The sequence below is a fragment of the Prionailurus viverrinus genome, chromosome D2 (assembly GCF_022837055.1).
Source record: "Prionailurus viverrinus isolate Anna chromosome D2, UM_Priviv_1.0, whole genome shotgun sequence".
Classification (NCBI taxonomy): Eukaryota; Metazoa; Chordata; class Mammalia; order Carnivora; family Felidae; genus Prionailurus; species Prionailurus viverrinus.
The window spans coordinates 68,742,988-68,765,230 of record NC_062571.1 but is presented as its reverse complement, the minus strand read 5'-3'; the positions used below and the strand labels follow the sequence as shown (position 1 = coordinate 68,765,230).

At 47.9% G+C, this 22,243-nt stretch overlaps 1 protein-coding gene across 1 annotated transcript in view; it reads right to left on the bottom strand.

The window, feature by feature from the left end:
• RBM20 (RNA binding motif protein 20) overlaps positions 1 to 22,243 on the bottom strand; it is a 195,877-nt gene that overhangs the window by 14,827 nt on the left and 158,807 nt on the right. Inside the window, exons 6-12 of the mRNA XM_047826515.1 lie at positions 21,263 to 21,406; positions 19,013 to 19,144; positions 12,819 to 12,898; positions 10,350 to 11,019; positions 4,274 to 4,375; positions 2,506 to 3,166; positions 806 to 940 (exon numbers count right to left, since the gene is read on the bottom strand). Coding sequence (XP_047682471.1) covers positions 806 to 940; positions 2,506 to 3,166; positions 4,274 to 4,375; positions 10,350 to 11,019; positions 12,819 to 12,898; positions 19,013 to 19,144; positions 21,263 to 21,406 — 1,924 coding nt within the window. The remainder of the gene's footprint in view (positions 1 to 805; positions 941 to 2,505; positions 3,167 to 4,273; positions 4,376 to 10,349; positions 11,020 to 12,818; positions 12,899 to 19,012; positions 19,145 to 21,262; positions 21,407 to 22,243) is intronic.

Genomic DNA, 22,243 nt, shown 5'->3' with positions numbered 1-22,243 from the left:
GCACATTCCCTGCCCGAGGCCCGAGCCACCCCCTTCTCATTGCCCCCTACCATCTGGTCCCCTGGATCCCCAATCTCCATTCTGCCTGTGGCTGGGTTGACTGCCAGGTGGGTTCTGACAGTACCTTCCACTCCAAGGGCCTCCAAGAAAAGTAGTTTTACCTCCCAATCTTTCTCTCTTTCTTTTATTGACTTGTTAATAAAGGACTTGTAGTGACTGGGAAAAAAAAAATCAAAATACATCCTGCGGATGGGTTGTCTGAGATTACGCAGTCATCCAATAAGTAGAATAGGAAGGAAAGGGGACCATGTCTCTCTCTGTACAATGCTCCTTCCATCAACTATATTGTATCTGCCCCAAATGCAGTCTCTTCAGCATCACTGCCTCACAGAAGCTCGTCCTTCAAAGAACAAACAAATGTTTTGGGAAGGGTTGGGATAGGGAAGCCAGTAGCTGAAGACGTTCATTTCTGCTGACTTTGGGCAGCCACTGGGGCCTCTGATCCCTACCTGAATAAAGCCGTATGGTCAGAAACAAAGCATTCCCAAATAGGGAAGTCAAGTCTTTGCTCTGGCTCCCAGGGCAATGCTGCTCAAGGCCTGATACCATGAGATATCTGGTCTATCACGGGAGAATGAAATTGCAAGAAACTTTAAAGATACGCACCTTGCGTGTCTCAGTCATTACATCAGACATTAAACACAACAACAAAATGACAAAAGGCCCTCTGGAGCTCCTAGGTGTGTCCATGGAACGATCATTTCCTGGAGCTGAATTCTCAGGAAGGACTGTGTATTTCACCTACCTAGGGGAATGCTAAGTTCACTGAACACATCCTCGGGCTCCCAGGAAGGCAAAGAGAGGGGCTGTTTCAGCTCCACTTCCGTGTATTCCGGTGACCTCACATCCAAAGATTTTACTTCCATGTACCTGGAGTTTTCTGCAAAACATGAGCCAAGGCAGAGAACTAATGAAGCACAACAGACCTCAAAGATTCCCTGTAATTCTATTCTTGCACTGTGTGATCAGGAATGGTCCCTTGCACGGCTTAATAACACGAAGCTAGGGCAAGGACTGCTAATTAGGTCCAAAATGCTGTAATTAAGAGTTTGCTCCACTGCCAAAAAGAATGCCACACCCACGGACCCTTGGCAAACCTTTGCATTGGGTCTGTGGGGGATGGGCTGTTGCCCCTTTGGGCTGGGAGGATCCCTACCTTGCCCCCCAACTCACAAATCACTCCATCCCTGCAGGCAGAAGGACAAAAATTGTGCTGATGTCTGTAGGGGCAGAGGCTGACAGAAGAGGCTGTGCCGTTTCCACCCCAAGCTGGTACAGCAGTGTTATTAAATATGAACTCCAAACACCGGGTAAGCTAATAAGCCATTAACACCAGTGCATGTTGAGGCCTATCCGGCAAACTAAAGGGGTTCAATCAGGGCAAGGTGAACATTTTGCTCTTTCTTTACTCCTGCCTTCTGTAGACACAGCCCGGGCCTCAGTGTTTCTCTGGCAACAAGAAGGCAGCGTGTGGCAGTTTCCATGGAGACTCGCAGGTGGAAAACAGCTCAGGTCAGCTTGACAGGGAGGAAAGCCGGAGCCTCCAGCTCCCTGACAGGCTCATGCCGGCCGCAGGGCACTGGATGGAAATGTCTCTTTTCAAGCCTTTACTCAACGGCTTCTGTCCCCGACTCTCGGCCCCCCTACTTCAACCTTCCAAGTGCCGCAGGCTTTCTGCGAAATGGAGCTCTAGTTATTTCCATGTGGAGAACACTGAGGGCTCCTCCTCCTCTGCCCCCCCTCCCTCCCACCGTGGCCCTTGATGGATCTTTGTTTCCACTTGGCAGAGAAGACAGGGCTTAGCCTATTTTAAACTCCGTCTCTCATGATGTCATAGCGCCGGGCACAGATACAACATCACCTGCAATGGAGGCGGAGGACAGTCTGGGACAAGCCTTGTTTCACCACCAGGCCGTGGAAAAAAGGGGGTCTGCGGTGGTAGCAAGGGGAAGTGGCCATACCCCTCGGCAGCACCTTGATCCTAACCTCCGCCCGCTCCTGGCTGCTTTCTTGCCTCCCTGCCTGCTTTTCCCGCCCCCTCACTCGGGCCTCACAGAAAGAACAGCCTGGGTGGTCCACCGTTGTGCAGCCATGACAGGCTGCTTGCTGACCGGAGGACCCGAAGCCCCTTGGCCTGATAACTCAAAGCTTTTGCTAGGTTTTAGTTGCCAGAGTCCACCTGGGCTCCCGTAAATTCAGAGAAGTCTGCCCTATCTGAGTTTGCTTCTCAGAAAACATGTGGCCTCCTATCTGATTTCCTTTACACCGTTTGCCTAAAAGCGCTAACCGTTTAACCAGGCTTTTAGAAGCTGGCTTTCTGCGCCGACTTTAATGCTGGCTGAAACCTTAGTCATGTTCATTCCAGCCTGCACATGCCCACACACCTCCCTAGGTGAGCAGTGGTCCCATCAACCCAAGCGCACAGGAGAAAAGGGAGGTAGTTACCCTGGGTGGACACTCCTTGGCAAGCCTGGCTTTGGAGGTCAGTTTCGGTGCGGGGGCTGGCTTTCCCCTCCAGGGGACCGCCTTCACATGCCCCATCTTCGGGGGGCCCCCCGGCCTTGCAGTCATCGAGAGGTGGGCTAGGCTGCCGGGCCCCCTCCTCTGCTGGCTTGGGGGAAGACATTTGCTGGAGTGGAGGGGCCGGATGAACATCGGAGCTCTCCCCTCCCTTTGCCTGCTTCTCGTAGCAATCTGAACCCTCCAGTGAGAGGTCTGTCTTACGTTCAGCTGGCTTCCGCTCAGCGTCCAGATTTAGGCCAGGCATTTCTACGTCCATGTCACTGGGACAGCTCGTGGAAGCAGAGGGCAGATCTCTGGGTGACTTGAGGCTGAGTTCCGTAGCCCCGTTACCTACGGGCTTCACACACTCGTTGGTGAAATCCTTGGTTACGTCCAGGTCTAAGGTGGACGTCACACAGGGACATGTTTCTGGGCAGATTTTGTCCTTCTGGTCAATGGGCACAATTTCTTCCAGTTCTGGGATGTCTGGTTCCATAATAAAATCTTCCTCCTCCCCAACCTCGTCCACTGTAACCAGCTCCTCCATGTTAGTGGGATACCAGCTCTCCCCTTCTGCCTCACTTCCACTCTCCCAGTCTTGCTCCTGAACAAAAATGCAGAATAAGGGTCAGAGAGTGACTGAGAAGCAGGTCATAGTATTCAACCAGAGCGCACAAACCTTGACCACAGGACCCCTAAAAACCAGAAAGATCCTGAGCACTCTTACTTCTGCCTGGGAACATTTGCTGGCTAATGAGGAGCTGTAACCCACTCAAGTCCCACATCACTGATTCATCTCTAGGTTGGGGCTCAAAACAGCATTTGGAATAAGCCCTTAATGCTTCATCTACCATGTTTAAAACGGCACACAGAATTTCAAGCCCTGGTACATAATAGGTGCTCAATAAACAGTTTTTAAATGAGTGAATGACAAACTTACAAACTCTAAATAAATCAACTTGCTGGAGCTATTTCCTTGCATGTAGGCCATCACTGAATGTAACGGTAGCCAAGTCCCCCCACCCCACCCCCACACTAAATTCCCCCAAGGTCCCTTTCCCAGCAAGGGTGCAACCTACACAGCCATGGCTCATACTCAGCCCCTCCTGAAACTTCTCTTCACGTCCCCAGCAGCCAGATTTCAGAGATCAACTTCCTTGCCAGTGGTACCCATCTCTCTACCTCTCCTGACCAGAAAGACACAAAGCTGGCCACGTTCCAAACACATTTCTTTTTGCTGAGGCAGCCCCAACACTGTAAGTGGATGTTTTACTTTAATTAAGTCAAATAATCTTTGCGAGCACAGTAGATGTTTTGTTAGTCCCAGGGTCTGGGCATGCTGAAGTCAGGGCCCCAGCCTGTGCATCCAAAGCTCCCCTCTTCCCCCAGCCCCTCCCAAGGGACCTATTTTGGGAGCCTGGCTCTGAAGCCTGAATCTTTTTTGGGCACATGTTTTCTCTTACGAGCACAGCCAAGTCGTTGGAGACTGAGGCAGAGCCCAGGCATATGGTAAAGAGCTCCTTAGTAAAGACTGTGCAAGGATCCCAGGGAAAACCATTCTCCCAAAACCATTCTGGCTTCATTCGTGGAATCACAGGTGGGGTGTTGGACACATCCGTGCAGCGAGCAGGGCATCACAGGGCAGGATGGGGACTCCAGAGACGTGGTGCCCAATTGCCATCGTGCACATGTGGCTCTACGCGAACTTTACCTTTGTCCTTGTGTCCTCTGCATCAGAGGATTCTGTTTCTTTCTCCTGCCTGCCCACTGATGCAGTGCTTTCTTCCATGCCCTCCTGCTCCTCTTTTCCAGCCTTACCAAAGGAAGAACAGAACAAACCAAATCAACAGTGAGCAGTGGCAGAGAAAAGAGGGAGTGCCAAGAGAAAATGATGGTGAGCACAGCTAACAGTCACCAAGTGTGTTTTCACAGACACCATTTCCTTTATCCTCACAAAAACCCCTTGGAGGCAGGTGCTATGATCTTCATTTTACAGATGAGGAAATTAAGGCTCAGAGAGGTTAAGTAACTTGCTCAAAGTCACACAGACAAAGGAGGCACAGAAATGTCTTAATGGCTGGACTGATGTCTTTAGCGGGGCAGAAATCCCTGGCAAACTGGGTGCTTTTCGCTGTTATGAAACCTACAGACAGGAGAAGTAAAGGGACCAAGGGTGAACTGGCCCTGGGGTTAATAAACATCATGGTGACATCTCCCCCAAAGATCTGTTGCGGCCATAGAAGTCCCATCCAGGGCACTTATGAGTAGGAAGGGGGCGGTCAGCCGACCAGTGTCCTCTCACCCCTCGTTTGTCCTCTCTCTTTCCTAGAGCTACAGTCCAAACTAGCAATCCCCTCCCTTCTTCCTTCCTTCTATTCCCTCCCTCAAATTCAGTCCCTCATGATAGACAGTGCTCATGTCTGAGAAAGCGAACAACTAGAAGCAGGTGTTCGGTTGGAGAATTAGCCTCTGAGCAGCCTTGAAAACAGGGTCAGCGAACACTCGTCCTCAGGTCAAATCTGAGCTCCTTTCACACAATCTGTGAATTAACAAGGCTTTTCACATTTTTAAATAGTTGCATTTTAAATGATTACATAAGTGCCTACATAATATCTTCACGTTGGCCTCTTGGCCCACATAGCCTAAAACGTTTGCTGTCTGGTGCTTTGTAGAACAAGTTCACCAAACCTCATTTTAGACGTTTTTGGAGGATACTCTCCCCTGACTTAAACTTTGGCCACCAGATCAGTGACTCTTCCTGGACTTTCTCAGGGGCCAGCTGCATCTTCCCGACGATTCTGGCTGAGGTTGGCTCTGAGTAAGTGACTCTGGTTCTGATTCCTTACAACCGGACACACCCCTCTGGCGCTGACACAGAACCAGCTGGGGCAGGAGCTCAGAGCTGACTGGTTTAACCAGTTATTACCAGACAGGGGAAGAGAGCTAACATCCTCAGGTCCTTGCTCTTTCTGGTATTTGGAGCGGAAGATTCCAAGCCCTGCTCTGGTCTTCCAAGCTAGCCTAAGTGCAAAGCAGCTCCAAATGCCTTTTTAGCCATCAGAATCCATAGCTGCCACCAAAAGGAGAGGTCTTTTATTGTTATCTCCCTGAATAAACTACCTATGGCTCTCCCTTGTCCGAGTAAGTAACGCTTACCCTCCCCAAGCAAATTCCTCCAGCCACACTCCTAGGTGGACACAATAGAGCCCCCTCCAATTCCAGCTGGGAGAGGCAGGGGCAGCCTGGCCTCTCATTTGCATCTAGGCGTTTCTTCCCGCAGGCAAAGAAAGAGCAGTGCCTTCAGTGTGCCCCTCACCCTGGGATCACTTCAAGTGAGAGCAGCAGTTTAAGGGAAGCCAATAAATACAATCAATGCACCCAGCTGCCCGCGCCAGCTCACAGACTAAGATATTGGGCCCCAACTGTTGCAAGCAGAGCTCTGCCTCCACAGAGCTAGGCCTACGGTTAAACCACCTCCTAACTGGTCTCCCCCTTCTGCCCTGTAGCCTCCTCCCAAGTCTATTCTCCCCAAGGCGATCAAGAATGATGACTCCACAAGGCAAAAACTGTCCTAACCTCACCACACCTTCTTGCTTCAATATTTCATTTGTTTCCCTTTGCACTCGGGATAAAGACACAAATCCGTAACCTGCCTACAACCTTGCATGATAAGGCCCGTTGACAAACCAGACCTACGTCTCAGCATTCTAACCCTGGCTGTCTCTGTTCCTGCAACACTGACCCTCAGCCACAAGGCCTTTGCACATGCTGTTCTGTCTGTTCTCCTTCCTTTCACTCAGTGAAACCCACCATTCCTTCAAATCTCAACAGTCGCATCTTAACCCAGGGAAGCCTCTAATTCGTTGCCACCTTAACAGTAGTATATACCTCCATCTCCTTCTTAGCACTTAACTCATGTTCTTCTACTCATCTGAGGAATTATTTGATTAGTGTGTCTTTCCATTAGACCATGAGCTCCTGAGATCAAGGGTCATTTCAGTTTTCACTCAGAACTGTAGTCCCAGTGCTAGGTGCTCTGTGGATATTAGTCAATACAAGGATGGAGACTGGAAGCAGGGGGTGGAGTGGTTAACTAGCTCACACCTGCCTCTGGCATGCTTAGGTCTCTGTCTAGGCTCTGAACTGAGCATAAGTAGTTTTTCTGTTTCTCCCTTCTATGGACTGCCTGTACTGGGGGCTGCATTCTAGGAAACCTTGGGCTCCATCTGGCCTACAGACATGTTCTAGTCTATACAGTTTCTAAAATGTGGGAAAATTTCAGAGATACGTGGATTTTGGTGCTGCTCTTTAAAAAATGGGGGATCTAATAGCACCCGGCTTGCATTCCTGAATGGCAGCCATAGAACAGAGCTGAGGAGTGGCTAACTGCCCCCCAGTAGACAGGTACCCCCTCCTTGGTCTGCCATGATTACTTCTTTCCACGTTGGCTTCACCCCTATTACCAGGTCTGTGTCCCCTTCCTGGCTTCCTTTCTCCAGGCATCTGGGTCTATAACCCTTGATCGCCCTTCCAGTCAAGTGGAGGAATGTTTCCTACCCATGTTCACCCTACTCAGTGACTTGATCTCTTTCCTTCTTTCTATGGCCTTGTGGTCAAGGTTGAGTCTCAGGCGTGGACTTGGCCACTTACAAACACTGAACAGCACACACACTGGTCTCTCCAGCATGGGCACTTTCTCCAGACATCTTAGAGGTTTTGAATGAGCATAAGCTCATTAAAGCCCTATGACAGCCCTGTGATCACACCCATCTCACCAATGAGAAAATTGAGGCCCAGAAGAACAGGGAGTGACCTGGTTCTCAGAAGCCAGGTCTTTGTCTCCAGAGTCTGGGTCAGTCATTCCTTTCTTCCTTCAGCAAATACTTACTGGGCACCCACTCTGTGTCAAGCCCTGATTTCGGGACTGGGGACATAGCAGTGAGCACAGCAGACAAAAATTCCTGCCCTTGTGGAGGTTATGTTTGGAGGCTGTAGGAGACAGACACTAAATAAAATAAAGACAGACCAGGGGACAGGTTGGACCTAGGAGAGTTTGGCAGGGAAGGAAGACAAGTGAGTTGGGACACTGTGGTTTTATGTTGTGGGATTTCTCTCCAGGAATAAACTTGGGGGGGGGTGCAGAACAACAAGTGAAAGGTGGGGAGGAAGGAGCCACGTGACTTTGGCAGGGGAGGGGTCTCAGGCAGGTGAACATGTGTAAAGACCCTGTGGTGGGAGGTGTCTGGTATGTTAGAAGAAGGCAACGACACCGTCCTCAGCCAAGCTGTCTTCCATCTCCAAGTTCAGTCACTGCCTGTTATCTGACTCCTGGGGCAGCCCTGGAGGATTTGGGTCGTTTTCAAGATTGTTATATACACTTGGAGATCAGTGAGGGAAAGTCTATGCTACTGATATTCCATCAAAAAAAGGGTTTGGGGCTTCCTGGCTCCCAAACCCACAGAAACAATCCATTGGGGACCCCAAGTCCCCACCAACTCCACTCTAGGGCTATTAGAGGCAGAACCAATTAAAGAGACAGAATTTGTGGAAACCCATGGGGCTTTCTGGGCATCTTTTTTTTGCAACAGGGCTCTGGGGATGACCCATAGCATGTGTCACCTTAAATGGGCAAACCGATGAAAGCAGGTGGATAAAATAGTAGGAACAATACTGAGACTGAAGAAGAGTCTCAGAAATGTGGGCAGGTTTGTGAAGGGGCAGCTCCATCACTTTGCCATGGGGACACAGGGGGCTGGGCTGCTGGCGTGTGTATGAGGCCCAGGCTTGAGCCCTTGGCTCAAGGGGCTGCTGCTCTCTGTCTCTCTGTGACTCTTTGGAGGCACTGACCCATCACCAGCCCCTTAGGTACCTCCAGATGTAGACACACTTCTTAAAAACACCCTCTGGTTCACAGGTCCTCGGGATCCAGTTCAAGTCCTCAGCAAGGCACACAAAGGCCTTTGTGGACCCACCACACCCAGGTCCCTAATCTCACCTCCTGAGCAACCCCTGCTGTGCCAGTCAGGAAAAACCGTGGCTGACTTTGAGATGGGCGAAAAGACAACAGGGTGTTCTTTCCACGGACCGCTGGGCAGTTAGCTGTCCAGCACACCCTTTCCGGGGTGTCCCATCCTTAGGAGGTGGGGCCTTTTGTTATCTGGAACTATTTTATAACCCTGCAAACTACAGAAGACGGATGGTAGTGCAAATGATTCTTGTTCCTAGAGATGCAATTTTAGCTGCTGGAGATGCAGCTGGCTTCCCGTGGAAAAGGCTTTATGTCTCTTAGCAAATTCATTTCAGCGTTCTCAATTGCCTTTCCATGTTGCCTGTTCTTTGGCTTCTCCTTTGACCCAGCTTTTACATCTTACGGATCCCTTGTTAATTAATGGGTTAAATAACATCTTTGACATGTATTCATTTTATGTTTGCACAAGAGCCAGGGTTTTACTGTTTAAAAACATTATTCTTTAGTATGCCCTAAAGACACCGCCATGCTGAGTATCTCTAGGTTCTTGAAAACAGTCTTCTTTTCTTACTTTTGCCTTCGCTGCTTCCCAAATTGCTTTTGTCCCTACTTTCCATGCCTGGCCAAATGTCACCTCCTCTGTGCTGCTTTCCTCCTCTCCTGGTGCAGAAGTAACGCCCACAGAACAGCCCATCCGCTACTCCACTCCAGTATGGGTCCCACTGACCGTAAATCACTTTTGGTAGCTCTCCTTCTACCATTAGACCTTGGTCTCCACTACAGCCTGGACCATGTCCCCTTCACCTTTGGACCCCCTGTGCCTAGCACGCTACCTGTCAAAGTGGCCTCCCACCAATGCATATAGGAGTGAATGCAGTAGTGAACAAAAGCGTGACTCTTCAGCGACCATGGCCTTGAGAACTGGGCTCCTTATTTCAACTTAGTCACTGTCACTAACTCCTGAATCAAACTAGGAGACAGACACGTAGGGTTTTTTAAATTGAGTTCCTTATGAGGCACCCCCTCCCCGACCTCCATGATCCCACTCCTACTTAAATGTAGGTGGTTTGGGGAAAGGAGGAAGTATAAACCAAGCCAGGATGTAAATTTTGTACCCAGAGTCCTCGCGGCTCACTGTGTGAACCGAAGTTATATAGCAGGTTATAAGCCCTTCCAGACGCTTGGATGAAAGGTGCCAGCCAACTGCCGAGCATTTTTATTACAGTGGAAGTAAAACACTGGACAGTGTCTAGGGAGGCACTCCAAGCCCTGGGCACCCAGTGTCACGTAGTGGGTGGTGGCTGCTTCTCCTTTACCACCTCTCATTGAAGCCCCAGGGTCGGCAGATGCTTTTGGCAGGAGAAAGAATGGAGCAGACCAAAGATCTAATCTCCCTGAGCAGAGTCCGCGACACCGCAGGCTGCCTCCGCTCCGGGCACACGGGTCCACAGACGGCCTTTGCATCACATCATGTCGCTGCCTAACTTCTAGTAAAGGTAGCCATGCGCCAAGGGATTTGGAGCCCGATCGCTCTGTCATTTCCTGACCGTGTGTCCTTGGACAACTCCCTTAAGCTCTCTGTGCCTCAGTTTCCTTATCTATAGCAATAATAGTATTATTACCATTATTACCTCATACAGTTGCTGGCAAGATTAAATAACTTGACTGAGACAAAGCGTTTAGTACAGTGCCTGGCACAGAGTAAACATCCAATGAGTGTTCCATTCATTCAATAAATAAATGTTCATCATCATCATATTAATATTACTGTCCTCGGGAACCTGCCTCTCCTTACCTGGGGAAGAGATTGCATCATTACCTCATTCCCCGCCATTCTGCTTTCTTTTCTATCATCAGCTCCTTCTTGGTCTCTATCCGGTCTCTTGGTTCTGTTTTTCTCACTCTGCTTAGACTTGACGCTCTCAGGGGCCCTAGTGACCTTCGGCTCCAGCCCGTCTTCCTTGCCTGAGTCCTCGGGGTGGGGGTGTCTGCTCTCCCGCAGCCTGGCCTCCTCTTTCCTCCTGGACCTCCCGGGAGCTTCCTGCTGCTGCTTTACATACTTGTCCGATTTGCCTTTGGGCTCCTTCCGGTAGTAGCTGTCTTCTCGGCTTTTGTAGCCCGAGGCGGAGTGCAGCGGGCTGGGGGACCCGGGCCTTGGGTGCTTTTCTCGGTGGCCCCTCCCTCCTTCCAGCCGCTCATCTAACTCCGCTTTGTCCAGTTGCCAGGGGTAGTGTTTGCGATCATGTGGCCACGCGTCTGCCCTGTCCCTCTTGTCCTCTCCATTCTCCCTCCAGGGGCTCGAATCTCGCTCTTCCTCCCTTCTGGCATAGGGCGAGTGCTCCCACAAGTCCCGGCTGTTGCCCCAGTCGGTGCGGGTGGGGCCCAGAGGGCTGTGGGAAGAGCTGCAGGAGGTGAAGCTCGGCGTGTGGGACCTCGGGGACAGTGACCGGCTCACCGGACTGCGAGACCGTGGCCTTTCTGGGCCGTATCTGTGAAGGAGCCAAGGAGTGTGTTTTATGATCTGCACGTCCCCTGCCCCCATGCGCAGATATGCCCAATGGACATACTGTGCACTAACCCCATGTGGCCATACACTCTTCACCACAACCGCACAGCCAGCACAGAGAGTGGTGCAGGAGAAAGCTTTTCCTCCCCTCTGGCTTCTAAGGAGGAGGATTTTCCCAGAGTACAGTCCTGGCTGTCTCTGCCCTTTTACTCATTCTGCTTCTGGGAACTGGGATAAATAACTGGACTGGTTAGGCTCAACTCCATCTTTCTTCCTCTTGGAAGGAAGCTAAGCTCAGGGGACAGGCAACTCTCCCTCTGGATGTGTGTGTGTGTGGTGGGGGGGGGGGGTGGAGGGAGGCGGTGGTTGCCCTGGTCTAGCCTGGTGGGCAAGGCTGCCCGACCCTGGGGTTCAATTAGCCAGCGTCTCGACTACAAGACCAAAGCCACAACTCCACCTGACTTTTACCGTAATGAAGGCAACCTCTTGGCCTCCATTTTTCTTGTTTGTTTCTCATCTCAGTTTGTTCAGGTCTTGGGCATAGTAGAAGGATGCTAATTACTGGGGGGACAAGAGTGAGGAGGGCAGGCTCAGAGATTCCAAAACCAAAGAACTAGGAGGGCACTTTAGGGCTGGAGGGAACCTGAGAGCTCTGACCTGCTTGTGTTTCAGATGAGGGGACTGAATCCCAGAAAAGGGATTCTCAATCTGCCTAAGATTCAGAGCAAGACCTAGTTCTTCCAGACGCTCCGCTGAAGAACTGTGGGAAGCATGGTCCGCCTTTAAACGCATCTTTAAAAAAACCCCAACCAACCATTTAAAAAAAACCCAAACAAATAAATGGGGATCCCAAACCTGAGCAGCTAGATACATACAAAGACACACACATACACACACACTCCCCAGCCTCTCTCTCTGGGGATTGTTTGGTGATTAAGCAGATCTAGTTAATCATGTACCCATTATTCTAAAAGAATGGGCAATTTTCGTTTGGTTTCCAAATACAGAAAAACCAGACAGCCCTCACTTACCAGGGGACACCCAGAGGTGGCTCCCTAGGACCAGGCTGCCTTGACCATCAATGGGGAAACAGCCTGGACCCAGCCTGGTGAGAGCACTATCTGTGGCAGCCCCAGGTAGAACCATGGAAAGTGCAGGCCAAGTGCTGGCTCCTGTGGTCTCCACCTTGGGTCTCCACAAGGGCTGTTTTTGTAGGGCAGCGACAGGGGGATACTTGTACCCCCAACTTGACACGGTCCCAATTTCAGTCGGAAGAAAGGAGTTGGAAAACTGAATGCATTCAATGTTCAGAGTAGGTGACTGGGCAAGTCACTACTTTTGGGGGGTTCACCTACATTCCTGTTCCTATATCTACATTCAGCTCATGAAAAACCAACAGCTGGCTCTAAATAGAACACACACACACACACACACACACACACACACACACACACATACACACACACACACACACTGACTTTAAGGTTTTTTACCAGAGTGTAGCCTTGCCCCAAAGGGCCAAATATCAACAGAATCCCTTCTATATTCCTTTCTAACAAAGGAGGTGCAGATGAGAGGAAGCCTACCATCTTGCATTTTCCTGAGGCTTAACCTGAGCAGCAGTTCTGGACGGCATCCGGCATGTGGAAAAGTAGGGCCCAGAAAGGCTGATGGACGGGGCAAGGGCAGGGCACAGTGTGACTCAATACCCGTAAGAATGAGAGACAAGAGAGTGTCCCAGCTGCTCAGAATCCTCCATGATGCCCAGAGCTGGAGCCTCACCTGTCTGCTTCCCGGAACATGTCCCTCTCCCTCTGGGAATGCATGTCCTGGATGATGGCAGCCACCGTTTTCCCGGGTTTCTAGGCAAAGTCAGAGAGGTCATCATCAGACCAGAGACGGCCATGCAAATACCAAAGGGAAACAGAGAGGACTTGGGTCCATTGCCCGGTCCACCCAAGGGGAAAAAATACCTTTTTAGAGGAAGAAGAAGTTTAATCCAGGGAATGAGGAGTGTGAGCATAATGCTGAATGGAGGGGCCCCGACATTTTGGGTACCTCTTTATTGTAGAACATTTTAAATACATGCAAAAGCACACAGAATGGTATGTTGAACCCCCATGACTCCATTTCCGTTGTCAACAATTCTGACCAACCTAGTTCATCTGTACCCGAACCCTTTCCCCACCCCATAGAATATTCTGAAGCAGATCTCAGACATAATATCTTCTCATCCATTCTATGAGGACACTGATATGGCTCAATAACACCATAGGGAACCATCCATGGTGCTTCTGGTCAACACATATTGCTCTGTTTAAGACAAGGGTGAGAGGCCAAGCCCCATGCTGTTCCAGGAAGTGCTGGCATACTCAAGGGGATGTACCTCACCTTGAGAATCTCAACCCAGGAAGAACAGCTCTGCTTGGCCTCTAGCTGCCTGAGTGATCTGGGGTCAAGGCTCGTTGTCTGTGGGAGGCTCCCTTTCTCCACCTATAAAGTTCAGATAATGAGGCCCATCTGGCATCCACCAATAGCCTCAGGGCACAGCAGACTAGGCTGATAAAAGCCACAGGTACTGGGCCGACATAAAAGGAGGTGTTGGAGGGTTTCACACCCTCTGAACCCTCTGTGGCTGATTTCTAGGCCATGCCTCAAGAGTCCTGTGAAGATGCTGAAACTTTCCAGATGAGCCCTTAACTTGTCATAGCCAGACCCTGTCCCAGCAGCCCTGATAGTTTTCAACATTACTGTGCTTTCCAGGGTCTGCTTCCGTCCTCACCTGACTCCTTTTGCCTGGACACCCTCTCAGTTTATCTGACTCTCCTCATCCTTGAAGGACCTGCTCAGTAATCTTTCCCTTCTTTATACAACCAAGTCATACTGGCTTTTGCCACTGAACTTCTAGGAGCTCCCAAACTGATGCACTCGCTTAAGTCTTGTATAATTTCCACAAGAATAATTTGCCTCTTTGGTTACACAGCAAACTCTCCCCAAGTGAGGACCAAGCCTCCTATCAGCTGTAGCTCTCAGCACCATATCTTACATGAAATCAGTCACCATCTGCTGATTTAATCTTCCTGTGAGCACCACAGGAACACACACAACTGCTTCTCAGGGCCAGAGACCCCTCTGTGGCAGGGAAGCTGGCAAGACCAGTGGCCCTGAAACCAAGCCCTCTGCCGCCAAACTGCCTGGGACCCTCAATCCCACCCTGAGTCTACTGACGGGAAACCTCAGTAGAGGGAAACCTCTGCTCCAGAGAACCTGAAAACTCCCCTGACGACTGGAAGACACTGGTTTAAACTATCCTAAGTTCCCTTCTGCATGTGAGACACTATGATTCTGGAGAAGTCTCTATGGAACAACCCAGAAAATAGCTCATCCTTTCTTGTCTGGGTCTGCAGGAAGGAAAACTCACTTTTTATTGTTCCTTCAGATTTACTCTTCCTCATTCATTCCATGCATTTGCTGGATACATGTTATGTGAAAGGTTCTTACCCAAATGCCCTGAGGAATAGAGCCTTTGCCACAAAGAGTGTATAGAGAGACATGATTATCAGCATGAGGAAATATTCAAGACAGGAGATGAGAGATACCTTAAATCTCTCTTTTCTCTCCCTGCACTTTGCCTGGTGAGCAAAAGGTAAAGTTAGAGGAAAAAGACCAATCAAAATTTCCCCCCACCTCTGCAAACCCTGGTGGGACCTCAAGCGGTGGCCCCTTGGGCCCAGAGACACATATGGATACAGTGTTTTGCTGTCTACCTCCCTAGTAGGCCATTTCCCCTTTTCCACCTCTGCTCTGGGGTGACACAGGCCTGGCCAGTCACAGCAAGGCCTTCCCTGGCCACAGAGATTGGTTCAGGTAAGGACATGTGTCCCAAACTAGCTCGAGCACAGACAAGGCCTCTCAGCACTTAGGAGGAAGCTACTAGGAAAAACTCTGGCTCTGTTGTTGAAGGAAACGGGAGGCCAGAGCTGCTGAAGTCAATGAAGCCACCACGCCACCTAGAGGCTGGAGCCGGGGGCCATCCAGGGGGACCCCAAAATAAAGCAAAGTGAACAGAAGGCAGAGTGCAGAAAAGCCAAGTCCTAATGATATCACTTAGGCCCTAAATGCAGCTGTGCCCGCAGCCGCAGCCAGGGTTACTCCTGGACTTTTCATTTACATGAGCCAATAAACTTCTTTCCTTACTTTAGTTGATGAGCTTACATGAGACAAATTTCTGTCACCTACAGAGAAAGTCCTAGCTGGCTTATGTCAACCTAGGGGCCATGATGCATGCATTGCTATGTAGTTAAAGTAGGTTTTGATATGCTTTCTATTAGAGGCATTGTGACAGTTTGGGAGCAGAAAATCCTGCCTAAAGGGTAGTTAATGTGTTCTAGACACATTGCAACATCTCCTGGGAGCTTGTTGGAAAGGCAGAATCACAGACCTGCCCCAGATCTACTGAATCAGAAATCTTAACAAGACCTGTAAGTGACTTGTATGCACATTAAAGTTTGAGAAGCCCTGTTAGAATACTACCTGCTGCTTACTAGCTGGGTGACCATAAGCAAATTACCTGATTTCTCACGTGGACAATGGAGACCCTACTAACACAATATAGAAGTGTAGATATTGTGCAAAACCAAAACAGTCCTAGGTTTTAATCATGGCTCTTCCAGCAGCTATGATCTTGTGCAAGTTACTGAACTTCTATGAGCCTCGGTTTCCTTACCTATAAAACTGAGATAATACCTGTCTGACAGGACTGATGTCAGGATTACAGAAGATAATGTATATAAGGTGTTGGGCACGTGACTTGACCCAGAGTACCAGGACTTGATTAAAGGTATATTATTCTTGTTATTATTGTTGTACTGTTACAGTTACTGCTATTATCCACCCTACACACCTCATAGGGGAAGGTGATTGCAAGACTCAAAAAGATAATACATGGGGAAAAAAAGTGCTTAAAACCGAAGAACTCAAGGTGGAGTCCTTTACTGATCCGGCACCTAAGGTTCACAGATGTAAAGCACCTTGTCCAAGCTCCTCAAAGCAGGAAGGGGTAAAATCTAGGCTGCACCACCACCCTCCAGTCTGAAATAGGTCACATGGTCGTCAATGGTGCTGTTTTCCCTTTCTTCCTCACACCAGACTGTGAGCTCCTCCACAAGCTTGCTATGTCTATAACCAGGGTGCCTGGTCCAGTGGGCACGCAGTGAACATCTGCTGAATGCAGACCTTGACCACGTGATCTCTTTAACACATGGTGTTTGCACCATCCTGAACTATTTCCCTCAGTAAGTACTGCAGTGCCTCAGTACCTTAATTTAAAAAGCTGAGTACTGCTGTTCATCCGAATTAGATTCTTACAACCACATCTCATTAAAATTTTTTTTTTCAACGTTTATTTATTTTTGGGACAGAGAGAGACAGAGCATGAACGGGGGAGGGGCAGAGAGAGAGGGAGACACAGAATCAGAAACAGGCTCCAGGCTCTGAGCCATCAGCCCAGAGCCCGACGCGGGGCTCGAACTCACGGACTGCGAGATCGTGACCTGGCTGAAGTTGGACGCTTAACCGACTGCACCACCCAGGCGCCCCTGACCACATCTCATTTAGACACCAAAGATCCACTGGGAATTCAGTGCAGAAATTCAATTTTAGCCTCCAGGGGAGAATCCAGGAGAACAGAAACTTTGGCTGGGTACATAATGGGATAGGACCTTTGATTTGTTGAGAAAAGCAACATGCTTGCATTCGCCAGAAAAAACAAAAAAACAAAAAAACAAAAAAAACCCAACCAACCAAACAAACAAAAACCAGGTTCTGCTAGAATTGTTGGTGAAGGATCTTCAGAAGCAATAATTGCAAGCAAAGCTGAATCAGGACTGGCAACTGACAACAGGCTGACACATTACCATGTACGTACGTGGACTTGTCAGATCCTAGCAACAACCACTGAGCCTCTGTCTTCTGCCTTCAACCTTGAAGGCTGATTATGGGCTGTGGGTCTTAACCAACTGGACCCTATGTAAATATGGAATAAGCTGAAGCAAACTGGAAGATCCCTATTAAAATGGGACAGTAGAAAGCACAAAATGACAAGTAGACTGAAATATAAATATGAGGCGCATGGGTGGCTCAGCTGGTTGGCATTGGATTCTTGATTTCGCTCAGGTCATGACCCCAGGGCTGTGGGATTGAGCCCCACATCAGGCTCTGTGCTGAGAGCTTAGCACAGGCTCTGTGCTAAGATTCTCTGTCTCTCTCCCTCTGTCCCTCTCCTCCACTCACATTCTCTCTTTATCTCTAAAATTAAAAAAAAAAATACATACATAGCAATAGTTACAATAAATCCAAAGGGACTAAGTGCTCCAGTTAAGTGAACTCCTTCCTGGAAACCATTAAGAAGACACAATCTAAAGACAAGCATGGGCAAATGACCCTAGAAGAAACTTTCCACCACAGAAGACCCAAATGGAATAGCTAACGAGCATAGGAAAAGGGGCTCAACCTCAATTAGTAATCCGGAAAATAAAAAATAAAACCATGATAAACCATTACACTCTCCCAAGACAGGCAAAACTTAAAACGCCAGATAACAAAATGTTAGCAAGAATGCAGGCCACCGAACACCTTGACACTAGGAGGAATGTAAATCTAGGACAACTAATTTTGAAAAGAGCTTGCTACTATCACCTAGCAAAGTTCAGGGTAAGCATACCTTGAGATCCAGCAATTCCACTCCCAGTTATGTATGTGCCCCTAGTTATACGCTCGTGTACCCGTGTACCAGGATACCGTGTTCAAGAGTGTTCACGGTAACCTTGTCCCTAATACCCTAACACTGGAAACAGCCCAAATGTCCACAGACAGTGGAACATATAGATAAATTCATAGTCGGACAATGGAAATTTACATAACGATGAAAATAAATAGACACACCCAGCATGGATGGCAGATGTTGAATGAAAGAACACAAAGTGTATAATTCCATTCATGTAAAGTTCAAAAACAGGCAAAACTAAACAATCACCTTAAGGGAGGCATAAGTGGGTTGTAGAGCTGTAAGGAAAAGCAAAGAAATGATCATCCTCCAAGTCAGGAGAGTGGAGAGGGAGGGTAAAGCTTGAGGAGGGACTCAGAGGGGCTTCTGGGTGCCGCCGGTGTCTTATTTCTTGACTTTGGTGGTGGTTTTATGGGATTTATGGGATTTCAACCATTACTACTTTTAAAACTATACAATACATAATTAGTCATTTTTCTGAATATATGTTATACTTCACAATAGAGCAAGAAGAAAGGAAAAGAGAAAAGAAAAGGAAAGAAAAGGAAAGGGAAAGGAAAGGAAAGGAAAGGAAAGAAAAAAGAAAAGAGAAAAGAAAAGAAAAGAAAAGAAAAGAAAAGAGAAATGTAGAATAAGCTAAAACAAACAAGCAAATGCCCTGTTTGGAATTATCTGAATTCATCCCTAATAGTCATTCTGACAGTGGCCAATTCAGTCATGTGTTGCTTAGGAGGATTTCTATGGGGCTTAAGATATAATTATAGAGGATGGAGGAGAGAATAAGAGATCAAGGCAGGGCAGTAGTGAGAGAGGAAGTGAAAATTCCTGAAGACCCGTACTTCAGTACAGAAAAGGGAGTCCTATTCAGGAGGTTATACTCAGAGCTCCCACCTCTGAAATGCAACCACCTTCCCTTTCTTGTTTCATCCTTCAAGACTTCCCCTGCAGAATCCTCCTTGGGTCCCAGGTAGCTAGTCATCCTGTCCTTAAAATCCCTTTGCATTTTGTACTCACCTCAATAAGCATTCCACATTATAATGGCTGGACTTCCCACGTGATATCCCCAAAGGCAATGGGCAATTTGAGGACCTTTCCTTGTCCTCTCCTTCCCGCCAACACTTAGGCCAGTGCCCGACAAGGAGATGCTCGGCTGATGCTTGCTGAATGACTGAACAGTCAGAAAATGCTTTACCTTCAGCTGCAATTCCTTGTATCTCTTGGACATCCGAATGAGCAACTTCTCACCATTGATCATGGCAGATTTTTCTTGGTAATACTGGACCATGGCCTGGGCAGCTTCTGTGTAAGCCATCTCTAAAAAGGCCTAGGAAAAAATGGAAGGACATATACTCAAGTTGACTTGTATGGTCTTCAACAAAATTCAGTACCAGGTATAATTCTGTGTCTATGAAGTTCAAGAATAGGCAAAACGAATCAATGCTGATAGAAGCTGGGGCTGAGCTCCCCTCTGGGGCGGGGGTGAGGTGCTGACTGGGAGGAGCATGAGGAAACCTTCTGAGGTTCTGGAAATGTTCTCTATCTTGACCTGTGTGGTAATTACGTAGGGGTACACATGTAGAAAAGTAATACACTTGAGTATACTTTAGAATATATACTTTATACCTCAATAAAAAGAAAAAAGACCAGTATAAGAGCTCTCTTTGATCCCATCTGTTCAAAGAGACCTATTTATTAACCTCACCCAAAGGTTCATTATAGGATGGCCCCTCCCCTGATCCCCATGGTTACCAATGATTCTTAAATTATGTATGCCCATCCTGTGCTATATCATGCCACAGGAGTCCCCCTGGGATGGGAGGGTCCATTAACCCACAGTACCCTTAGGAGTAATAGGGGGGACAGTGGGTCTGTTGTACAAGTGACCTTGGGCTGATCCCTGCAAAATGTGCTATTTTGTCGTGATGATGGCAGAAGACAGAGACACAGCCATGGGTATTTGAACTCTCACTTTCTTTGCAAAGAAAGAAAAATAGTAAACAACTCAGGGGCTCCCGAGGCTTGAAAGAAGGCCATGCCTTTTTGAATTACAGAGAGAAGAAAACCCTCAGTTATATCTCCACAGCATTTTTCCTCTTTATTTAACTGTTCTGACAAAACACAAAGAACCAGGCTTTGGCATTCAATCAGTGTCTCCAGAGAGCTTCTAAATAGACTGTTTTGACTGACCTGCTGGTTTACCCCAATAACTGCTGCAGCGGTTCACTGTCATTATCGTTTCTTAAATTCGTTTCATTTGTACTATACTGATTGGTGCACTGATCTGGTCCCTTGATGTTGGAAAGGAAAAGTGGTCTGTGACAAGAGAGCCCTCTCTGTGAGCCCCTATACTCCTGATTCCTTGATCTGCGTGGGTTAACCAAGCTGGTTCTCCATCCTTCACCCACATTTGTTTTTGAATTTCAGAGATGCTTTTCCCTGCTGTCACAGTCTATGGCAGATGTGTGGGAGATGAACAAGTCAAGATTCTTTAGCGTTTTATTTCAGATTCTTCCACCCAGTTTTCTAAGTGCCTCTTTCTTGATGCAAACATTTTAGCACCTCCAGCTCTCAACTGTCAAATGGGAATAATACTAATTCAGTGACTCCCACTGCATTAATGTTGCAAGCTGAATTTTGTACATTTACCCAAAATAGTCAGAACAAAGAGACTAAGTGAATAGTCTAAGCCCACGTTGATGGAGAAAGACCACTGATGATCTGATGTGGCTCTGATCTCTAAAGTTCATGCCTTAATCAAGAAAAGGACTTCTATGTCTGTTCCTCTGGTTCACAAAATAAAAATATTAACAAAAGATAAAATATTTTTTAAAAATTCTTATTTCTGACCATTTCTCGGTATAAACTCCTCCTTTAACTTTAGAAGTGAAGACAACCATATTAACCCTCAAGTTCTCAGTCAATCCCCACAGGTTAAGGGTTCTTTGTCCTTGAGACTTACCAGGCACCCATCAATTCCCACCCACTCTCCTGCTATGAGACCCAAGGGCCTCTGGTGTTAACACCAAAGATCTGTGAAAAAAACCTGTTCCCAGTTAGCTGTTGGCTCACTCCAAATACAGGCCCTCAGATATCAGAAGCTTCTAGCATTAGCTCAGGGGGTTCATAACAGTGAAAAGACTCATGTCCATGGATTTCTATTTTGGGGGCCAGTTAGCTTTTCTGTGTTAAGGAGTACCTCACTCTGAAGTACCGCCTTACCTCTAAGCAACTCACAAAGGCCCATACCCATCACAAGAAGAGTAAAGTGAGACAAGGGTAGACAAAACACCACCACCACCAGAAACCTCTGTGCTGTCCCAGCAAGAGGCCAGCTGTGTATTACCTCTTTAAGAACAGCTTCTTTAAAAAAAATTATATAGTTCCCCTCCACCCATGTGGGGGTCTGTCTGGTACATACCAATGTGAAATTGCCCAGACCTACCTGATTAGTAGATTTCATGAGGATGTAATTAGTGACCTTTCCAAAAGGCAGCCCCAGGTTAATGACATCATTTTCCGTACAGCTTCCTTCAGGGAGATTGCAGATGTGCACCACGCGGCCAGCACCCGTTTTCCGCTGTGCAAACTGATGGGAACAAAGAGCAGAGGCTGGTCTTCAAAAGACACTTCTCTCTGGCCCTCTATTCCAGATGTTCCTAATGGCCATCTTCCCCCAAATAATGATTGCAGGGATATAATTTCCGAAATTAATGCAGAAAAAGAACCCACTGACAGACACATACAAAATATCAATTTTATGCCACCCTTTTATAGAAAAGATTTGCAACAGTTTAATTTTTTTTTTTTTTACATTTGTTTATTTTTGAGAGACCGAGTGAGACAGAGCACCAGCGGGGGATGGGCAGAGAGAGAAGGAGACACAGAATTTGAAGCAGGCTCCAGGCTCCAAGCAAGTGGTCAGCACAGGCCCCAACGCAGGGCTCAGACCCACAAACCGTGAGATCGCGACCTGAGCTGAAGTCAGATGCTCAACCAACTGAGCCACCTTAGGTGCCCCAAGATTTGCAACAGTTTAATGAGCAATCACTTCCAGGGCCGTCAAAGATATGAAGACATGGGCTTATCCATGTGTCACTGTGGGGAAGCTGTTCAGCTATGATCTCTTGAGTATATACTTTAGCAATATTTAATGAAACTCAAAGTATAGATAGCCCATGATCTTGCCATCCCACTTTTGGGAAATCTATCCTACAGAAGTAAATGCACCAATATATGAAAACCGATGCACAAGGATATTGCTGTTACTTATAAGGTGGCAAAACATTCTGGAGACAGCCTGGATGTCCAAGACTACGGGAGTGTTTGAGTAAATGATGGTTCAAGTACCGGAAAACTACAGAGCCACTGAAAGGCAGAGGTAAATGAACTGATAAGGAATAATTTTAAAAATGGTTAAGTAAGT